Source organism: Hordeum vulgare, chromosome 7H (assembly GCF_904849725.1).
Source record: "Hordeum vulgare subsp. vulgare chromosome 7H, MorexV3_pseudomolecules_assembly, whole genome shotgun sequence".
Lineage (NCBI taxonomy): Eukaryota > Viridiplantae > Streptophyta > Magnoliopsida > Poales > Poaceae > Hordeum > Hordeum vulgare.
The window spans coordinates 171302529-171312651 of record NC_058524.1 but is presented as its reverse complement, the minus strand read 5'-3'; the positions used below and the strand labels follow the sequence as shown (position 1 = coordinate 171312651).

The 10123-nt window shown below is 41.2% G+C and overlaps 1 protein-coding gene across 1 annotated transcript; it reads right to left on the bottom strand.

Moving 5' to 3' along the window:
• Positions 1 to 8020: 8020 nt before the first annotated feature.
• Positions 8021 to 9591, bottom strand: LOC123407693 (DNA damage-repair/toleration protein DRT100-like). Its single transcript, XM_045100883.1, has one exon. It carries the CDS (start codon positions 9541 to 9543, stop codon positions 8401 to 8403), a length of 1143 nt encoding a protein of 380 aa, XP_044956818.1. The 5' UTR covers positions 9544 to 9591; the 3' UTR covers positions 8021 to 8400.
• Positions 9592 to 10123: the final 532 nt, after the last annotated feature.

Sequence of the window (10123 nt, the reverse complement as noted above, 5' to 3'; positions counted from 1 at the left end):
CCCACAAACAAAGTTTCCAACAGTGTACTCCTTACATGAATCCAACTGCAAAAGAATACAGCTTTCTTTTTGCTCTATGGAAGACACTTTCATGCATCACTTCGACCAACAATTCACCATACAAACTAACACCTCTTTTTGCTCTATGGAAGACACTTTCATGCATCACTTCGACCAACAATTCACCATACAAACTAACACCCCTCAAATTGCAAAATTCAGAATACGGCTTTTCTTTTTGCTCTATGGAAGACACTTTCATGCATCTGCACTTCGACCAACAATTCACCATACAAACTAACACCCTCAAAATCTTTTGTTACCGTTGAAGCTTGTAATTCCTTTTTGAGAAAACAGTAGGTGCTTTGCCAAACTAGTATGTAAAGGAAGGAAACTGTGTATAGAGTTTCCAGCAGTGTATTCCTTACATGAATCCAACTGCAAAATTCAGAATATGGCTTTCTTTTTGCTCTATGGAAGACACTTTCATGCATCACTTCGACCAACAATTCACCATACAAACTAACACCCCTCAAATTGCAAAATTCAGAATACGGCTTTTCTTTTTGCTCTATGGAAGACACTTTCATGCATCTGCACTTCGACCAACAATTCACCATACAAACTAACACCCTCAAAATCTTTTGTTACCGTTGAAGCTTGTAATTCCTTTTTGAGAAAACAGTAGGTGCTTTGCCAAACTAGTATGTAAAGGAAGGAAACTGTGTATAGAGTTTCCAGCAGTGTATTCCTTACATGAATCCAACTGCAAAATTCAGAATATGGCTTTCTTTTTGCTCTATGGAAGACACTTTCATGCATCACTTCGACCAACAATTCACCATACAAACTAACACCCCTCAAATTGCAAAATTCAGAATACGGCTTTTCTTTTTGCTCTATGGAAGACACTTTCATGCATCTGCACTTCGACCAACAATTCACCATACAAACTAACACCCTCAAAATCTTTTGTTACCGTTGAAGCTTGTAATTCCTTTTTGAGAAAACAGTAGGTGCTTTGCCAAACTAGTATGTAAAGGAAGGAAACTGTGTATAGAGTTTCCAGCAGTGTATTCCTTACATGAATCCAACTGCAAAATTCAGAATATGGCTTTCTTTTTGCTCTATGGAAGACACTTTCATGCATCTCCACTAAGGCTACCGTGCAGAAATCCTTTTAAAAATGTGGTCACTCCTGTCTTGGAGCCATACCAAACAAGCCCTAGGACAGAGGCTGAGTCATTTCCTTAATAATTTGCTTTACATGAATCCAACTGCAAAATTCAGAATATGGCTTTCTTTTTGCTCTATGGAAGATACTTTCATGCATCTGCACTAAGGCTACCGTGCAGTTATGGAAGGAAAACGTGGGCTGAGGAAGGCGAGTAATTTTACCGGTCCTGTTTTGAATGGGCTGTCATGGTACAAAGTAAGATTTGATGGACCGGGAGGGATGTTTTGTTTTGAATGGGCTGACATTGCGCAAAATATGATTTAATGGGCCGCATGGTACAATATACTACTCCCTCCGTCCGGAAATACGTTCGTAGGAATGGACGTATCTAGATGTATTTTAATTCTAGAATACATCCATTTATATCCATTTTTGTAACAAATAATTTCGGACGAAGGGAGTATGATTTATTGGGCTATTCCATTTGCACCCTCACCTCTCGAGGCTTTAGCGTAGAAACATGTCAACATCTCGGGTTTGTCCTCTTTGCAGATCCGAGGAAAGTTGGCGACATTCGTTGATTGAATGTAGTGCATCGCGATGCGTGTGGGCATCGTGAGGAATTGGTGGAGGATATGATCATGACAAGGAGGCCGATGCAATACGCTCGCTCTTCGCAATGAGTGAGTCCCTCCCAACCGACTAATTTACATTGATGATAATAACACTATGGGTCATCTGGAGTTCTTGATGAAAGGCGATACAGGAGGACATCTTTTAGACGCCTTTTGCCACTGACAGGTTCGTGGCATCATACTTACTCCCTCCGTTTCTAAATATAAGTTTTTTTAGAGGTTTCACTAAAAGACTACATACGGATGTATATAGACATACTTTAAAATATAGATTCATTTTTCGTATGTGGTCTTCTAATAAAATCTTTTAAAAGATTTATATTTAGGAACGAAGGGAGTAGAAGATATCAATTTCATGCAGAGAAAAAGGACCAGGCACATGTGATATCAGCTTTGAGGGCTACTCACTGGGTGCAACCACCATATGATCAAGTGAAAATAAATATAGACGCCTCGATATCAGCTGTGGTGATCAAGGATATTTTTGATCCTGAGGTGATCAAGGATATTTTTGATCCTGAAGTTCTTGAGACAATGACCATCAAGGAGGCACGAGCCCTTGGAGAAGACCTTTATGTACAACGAGTGCTCATTGCAAAAGATTATAAGGTGGCTGTAGATTCGGTTAAGGAGGGAAGTCTGGCAAATTTTGGAGCCATAGTTAAAGATATAGTAGCTAGAGCTAGTAGTTTTTTTTTCTGATAATTCAATCCGGAACCCGAGCTCAGATGCACCCGGTGAACAGTAAAATCAAAATAAGTAAAAAATAAATTCAAAAAATTCTGATTTTTTTGGTGGCAAAATATGCATGAGTGTGTGATGGTCGTGCCAAATTTCAGAGCATTTGGTCATTTGAGCAGCTCTCAGCAAAAAAGATAAAATCAGGTCAAAACAGTAAAGAAATCACAGACCCCTTTTTTTAATGAGAGCTTCTCAAATGTCCAAATATTCTCAAATTTGACATGAACATCACGCATTCAATCATCTCTCATCTAAAAAATGATTTTTTTGGAAATTTTCTAGTTTTTTAAATAATTTTATTGTTCATGTCCGGGTTCATCTGAGCCCGGGAGCCCAATCACCGCATCCGTTTTCTTCTTGTGTTTCTAGTCATGAGTATAGAATCTCAAATTTAGAGGCTCATAATCTCGCAAAGTATGCTCTATCATTAGGGTTCGACGGTCATATGTGGTTAGGCCAATCCGGAGATCTTGTATTCGATCCTGTAAACATTATGACGCGGTAATAAAGCTTTGTGATATTCTAAAAAATGCAGTAGAGGGGGGTGGCTCTTGCGGAGGAAAAATATTCTGAAAGAATCTTCGTGGCTTCAGATTGCAAGGTAGTGGCTGATGCAATTGGTAGCGACAGCGCGCCCCCTTATGACGCGGTGATTAATAAAGGTTAGTAAGCATGTTTTTAGTTTTAATTCTTGTATCATTAGTTACGAGTTTCAAACATCGAATTAAGGCTCACAATCTCGCTAACACATGGTCTGATTCTAGGGGTTGTTTGTCATGTGTGGTTAGCCGAAGACCTTATTTTCGTCCATATAAATGTGGCAATGGCATAACAAAGTTATCGAGATTGTCTAAAACAATATTTCGTTTGCACCCGTATCCATCTGACATTCGATGGAAGGAGCCTCCACCGAACAAAAACACCGAGCGCGAACCAGGCTCCTAACTGGCGCCCGTAGCGTCGGTCTACCTACTAGCGCCCGCTACAGGTTGAACCGACCCCGCTCATCAAATAATTCCGTCGCTCCTTCAGACCTCGTTTTTTGTCGGTACGTTCTTTTTTTCAAATCAGATAGTCGGCACGCTTGGACCCGTTGATCCAGGACTCTTATCGTTACCGTTGACTTCCGAAAGTTCTCCAATTTATTTATTTTTTAAAAATTAAGGAAAAATCACGATTTTGAAATAAATCAATGGATTTTAATATTTTCACGAATTTTAAAATAGTTCATCAAATTTGAGTATTTTAACCAAAATTTCAAAAATCTTCAGTTTCTCAAAACTTTCATCACATTAAGAAAATTATCCGTTTCCAAAAAAGTTCATCGATTTGAAAACAAAGTTCATCATTTTTCAGAAAAAATTTAACAATATTCTACAAAAAATTTTCAAACTGGAAAATTTGTTTAAAATTTTCAAAATATAATTCTTAAAATTTTGAAATAGAAAACGAAAACAAAATAAGAAATAAAAAAAGAGGAGAGAATGAAAAAACACTGAAAGTAAACAGGGAAAAGGAAAAAATAAATCGTAAATAAAATTTAAAAATAAAAAGGGAAACAGAAAGGAAAATGGAAGAAACAAAAACTAAAAAACAAAAGCCTGAAGAAAACCGGTGGTTTTGCAGGAATGGGCCGGCAGCACACTGGGATTAGCAAAGCGAGGTGGTTTGTGCGCCCGGTACCAAATACACTGTATTTGACGCTTAAGGTGTTAAATAAGATTCAGCGCACGAATCACCCTTAGCGATCGTTAAAACAGAATGTCTCTATAAAAATAGGCCATCATTTGCACAATAAAATCTACTTCCTCTGTCTCAAAATAAGTGTCTCGAGCTTAGCATAATTTTATACTAAAGCTAATACAAAGTTGATACATTTATTTTGGGACGGAGGGAGTCGGTCTTAAAAAGCGAACAATATGCACACAGGCTAAAAAAGTAGACAGAAAAGTGCCTATTATTTTTGAAATAGAACAACTGCCACAAAAAAAATTCAAACAAAAAGATAGGCATGCTTCTAAGTGAAAAAATTATCACATATTCATTGTAAGTATTTGCATTTTCAGTTGACATGCTTCCAACTATGCTATGTCCACTATCATCCAAAGAAACTCATTGAAAGTGTCATTCATACCCCCAGAAACAGAGCAAAAAAAGAGGACACTCCTACTCATAATATATTTCTAGTCATTTGCAAGTAAAAATGTCAAATGTACATGACCTCAAAAAAAAAAAAGAGACATGCAGACTAGCTACCATGACAGGTAGAATAAATTGCCATCAAAGTAGGGGACTCAAGTATGTACAGAAAAATAAAAAAATAATTGTTAACCACAAATATTTAAGTTTACATGCAAAAAATCATTTTAAATTATCATGTCAAATAACATTTAGTTTACATGGTGAAATTGTGTTTAACTTGCATCTTATACAATGGCTACTATTCGAACACAATTTACCACTGGAAATAATGGGTTTGTCTAATTAATGAAAAATGCATGGTCTAAACTTTCTAAAACAATAAAATTTCTATACTACCAACAATAAGACTAACGTGGTCTAATTAAAAAGGTTACCATGGGCTTAAGAATGAAATTGCCATAGTGCCAATATTAAAACTAACATGGTCTAATTAATAAAAACATCATAGTCTAATTAATTATTTTCATGGTACCGATAATAAAGTACCATGATGTTATGTAACTAAAACAATTTTCCATATTTTTATAAATTAAAGTTCACATGGCAAAAATAAGGGAAAACTTCTCTTAAAAGCATTTCATCTTTTAAAAAATGTAATGGGGGCATGGAAATTGTTCTTTTCTAAATTATATTAAAGTTAGGGGATTTATTCTTTAAAAAGATGACAAATTTAGAAATTATCCATGGACACATAAGACAAGTGTAATTCGTAAAATTGTTCGCAATTTTCAATGGAAGTTGCCATGTTTTGGGAAACATAATTAATAAACATTTGATGATCTAGAGAATAAAAATGCCATGCTACCAAAAATAAAACTAACATGGTCTATAGGTCATGGAAAATGGAAGAACAAAGGACACAATAGGCATGAAAACACACTACATAAGCCATGACAAATGAGGGGACGGAAATATATTGGTGACATGAAAAAAAAGGTATTTATTTTGACAAAAAACGATCACATGGATAGCGGTAAGAATATTTATATTATTATAATAAATTTTCCATGGAAATTTTGGAGAGAAAAAACTTTGAGTTTTCCTGTGTGATTAATAAACGTGATGGCAATATTGAGAAAATATATAGTACAAATAGAAATGGCAAGTTTTAGAAAACTATATGGGTCATGGCTAATGCCAAGATGTAGAGCAATGTGTTGTACATATTTTCAATGAGAATAACAGAAAATATAGGAAAATTGCCAGGATGCAGAGCAAAACATTTGGCATTCTACAAAAATTGTTGTGTGTGGCAGATTTGTTTTTGCCATGCTCTAAATTTGCCATGGGCCAGTAATATATATGATGGGACTAGATAGTACAAAACTATTTCTTCCCTAATTTTTTTCCATGTCTCTAAAATTATATTTGTCACGGGACTAGTACATACTTTTTCTCTCCTAACAAAGTTGCACGAGGCCCCTAATCCAGTCACGAAATCCACAAAAACCAACCCCGCCGCCATCTTAAAGCGGTCATATGACAAGTGCGGAAAAATAAGTACTAATTGTCATGGGTAAATAAATGGTTGCCCATGGCGATGAATTTGAAAATGGCACGGAAAATAACATATCTTATTTCTCCGTGGAGAAACAACATAATTTGACATGGGATCACAACATAATTTGCCATTTTTCATAGGTCAAAATGTAACCGCCGCAAAAAAGATACAAACTGATTACCATGGGAAATAAATAAGGCATGTTGGAGAGAACAACATTTGTAAATTTGACATGTGATTGAATGTTTTTTTTTCTGTAAACTTGCGGTTCAATAATTTATTTTATAGAATTGGCATGTGACCAGGAGAGAGCAAGTTCAGACATTTGCCATGTGACATACCAACAAACAAAAAATCTTACAAAAATTGCCATGATTTAGGACACAAAATTTATAAATTTCCTTTCAAATGAAGCATAATTATGGAAAACAAAAAATAAATCCAAAAGTGTAGAGAAAAGCATGTTCATACACACCAAGGGCATTAATATCTAACATGCATCTTTTTTAGTTCATTTAAGTGGCAATTTGCACCCAGACCTATCAAAAGGACAATAGTTGTGTTCAGTAATTTTTTAAGGATGGAAAATTGCCTGACGCCATACAACAGATGCATAAAATACAGACAGATGGATGTTCAACTTTTGTTTCATGACCCTTTAAAAGGGAAAAGAAGCATAACGAGGCACTAAAATGAACCTCGGCGAAGGAATTTATGGCTCGTCTGCTTTTCATTTGTCAATGCCGACCTCAGACTTCTCCCTCGTGCGATGGGCTTGCCGCGTCGACCAATGTTGCTCGGGTCAGAAGTAAGCTCGCGGCAGAGCAACGCAGGGGCACCAGACCGAATCAAGAAGTGTGGGAGGGGGAAATGAGACAAAGGCCGACCTAAGTAGTGGGTTGGGGGAAGGGGGGGGGGCTTTTTCGTTGACCCGTTGACGACTTGATGCTGAGGTGGCGAGGGACGTGTCACAACATTCGTTGTACTCCCTCCGTTCCTAAATATAAATCTTTTTAAAGATTTCACTAGAGGACTACATACGAAGCAAAATGAATGAATATGCACTTTAAAGTATGTCTATATACATTCGTACGTAGTGTCTTAATGGAAACTTTTAAAAAAACTTATATTTAAGAACGGATGGAGTACAAATCAAAATGTAGGCCCCATGTCGTTGGTTTGGAAAGTGCAAAAAACGAACTTCAGATTTTCTTTATCATTTGGGAAAAATAAAAGCTACCCCATGTGCAACGGTACTGTGTTGAAGATGCTTTGCTTTTCGATCTAGAGAAATTGAAAGGGAGAGTGGTCCAAAATTCCAATGCATTTCCAAGCACGGCTATTGCTCAGATCTTGAGCGGGTAGTAAAGAGCAGTAGTAGTACGAAACGATAAGCTGTCAAAGTTCACCAAAGGAAAAAAAGGCCCGTCCGTGGGCTGTCTATCTGTGTAGCCTGACCGTCTGTAGCTTCAAATAATTTTCCGGGTGTTCATGGAACACGACAGGAGCAGCTGCACTTGTTACTGTGCAGTGTTTGTTAAGGAACTGGACAGAGTACCAGGAAGCCGGGCTAGATAACTGGTGGAAGTAATGACAGAGCGGCCAAAATCACATTCCGGTGATTATGCAGCACGAGTTTACAGGTTCATACTATTATCATATTCACGTGTTCATATTAAATTTGATGTCGGCATGTGCTATGCGCAACTGCGGGAGCAATGCTAAAAAATACCAAAAAAAAAACATATTTTTGACAGAAGCTTGTAGCCCTGTAACAGTCCCAACTTGATAGTAGCAGCACACTCCAGTAGCCATGGAAATCACTGCAACCCACAAAAAAAACATGGAAATCACTGGCAAATGGAAACGGAAAATGAAGAGGAAGGGAGGAAGGAGGAGGGATTATCTCCATTTCCTTGCCGCTTCCTCGCTCACACACGATCGTCGATCGGTAGTACACTAAATTTATCTTCTTCCATATACCCAACCTATAGTCCAAGTCAAAGAAAAAAAACTATTGTTCAAGTTAGGGCAGGCCCCGCGCCGCACGGTACTTGGACCTTGGTACATGGCTACGGCACATCATCAGTAAAAATCATTCGAAGTCGGGCCGACGCGATCCACCTCTCGTCACGTATGGACGTTCACGTGCACTTGCCGAGCGGGGCCCCGCAGAGGCAGCTGTTGCTGGCGAAGGACTCGGCGGCGAGGTGGTCGAACGGCGGACCCGCCGGGATGGTACCGCACAGCCGGTTGTGGCTGAGGTCGAGGTGCCCCACGTACGCCGCCGACGCCAGGGACCGCGGCACGCCGCCGGTCAGCCGGTTCCGCGACAGGTCCAGCACGATGAAGTAGGACTTGCCCGTGAACGCGTCCGGGATGGGGCCCTCCACGGCGTTCCGGCTCAGGTTCACGATCGCGAGCCCCTTCGTCCCCAGCAGCCCTGCCGGGATCCGCCCGGAGATGCGGTTGCCGCCGAGGTACAGCGAGGTGAGCACGCCGCTTCCCGACGACCCGAGGCTGTTCGGGATGGCGCCGGTGAGGTGGTTCTCGGAGAGGTCGAGATCGGCGAGCCGGGTGAGGGTCCCGACGGACGGAGGGATGTGCCCTGACAGCCGGTTCCGGCTGAGCAGCGCGCGGCTCAGCGTGGCGAGGTTGCCGATGTTGGCTGGGATAGTGCCGGTGAGCTGGTTATTGGCGAGGTCGAGGTGCTTGATGGATGCGAGGGAGGCGATGGAGCTGGGGATGGCGCCGGAGAGGAGGTTGTCGGCGAGGTTCAGCACGATGAGGCGGGAGAGGCTGCCGATGGACGGCGGGATCTCGCCCGTGAGGCGGTTGGCGGGGAGCTCGAGGATACGGAGGTTGGGAAGGGAGGTGGCGACGCAGGACGGGATGGGCCCGGATATCTGCTTCCAGTCGGCGAGGATGAGAGAGGACAGGGCGTCGAGGTGGCAGACGTGGTCGGAGATGTAGCCGGACATGACGCCCGAGGCGGGGTGGCCGTCGGGGGCCATGACGGCGTCCTCGCCTTCGCCGCGGAGGGTCAGGTCGGCCACGCGGCCGCTCGTGGGGTCGCAGCTCACGCCGTACCAGTTGGCGCAGCAGTCCGCGCCCTTCCACGACGAGAAGACGCCGAGGTGCGCCTCCGACAGCGCCGCGCGGATCGACAGCAGCGCGTCACGGTCGGACTCCGAGCACGCCGGGCCGGCTGTGGTGGCGGAGACGAACACGGCGAGGATGGCGATGGCGAGGAGCGGACTTGCCGAGCTTGGAGCGGGAGATGCCATGGCTTTGTCTCGAGTGGAGTGGAGACACTGCTGAGTGGAGTGAGCTTGCAGAGCAAAGCTTTTAGTAGAGGCTGGAAGAGTGTTTAAAATGACCGTTTTGCCCTGGAGCAAGCGCGTTCATCATGCATCCACTACCACATCCTTCGGTTTCAAGTTACTTTTTTCAAGGGGGGTTTAAGTTAGTACAGCTTACAGCATTTTTATGATCCGTAAAATTTGTTTACAGTTCAACGAAGCGAAGTTTTACGGGACGAAATCTTGCGTTGCAGAACAGACCTTGTAAAACTATATAATTTGAAAAAAAGTTTTCGCGGGAGAAATTGCAACCACACTTATTCATAGTTCATCACATACTACATGATCATACATACTACATTTTGTCATGCACAACTACTAGAGGGGTAGAGCTAAGCTAACTCTACTTGAGCTCATCCGAGCTAATAAGGCCCTGTTTGTTTCAGAAGTCTTAGGACTTTTTTAAATCCCAACTAAAAAGTCTGTAGTCCCTACTCGTTTGTTTTCATGGACTAAATAGGGACTAGAGATCATTAAATGACATGCAAAAAGACCATGTTACCCC

Bases quoted from the DNA above. Each gene is read 5' to 3' on its own strand.
- LOC123407693 (XM_045100883.1), bottom strand. From the start codon at position 9,543: ATGGCATCTCCCGCTCCAAGCTCGGCAAGTCCGCTCCTCGCCATCGCC.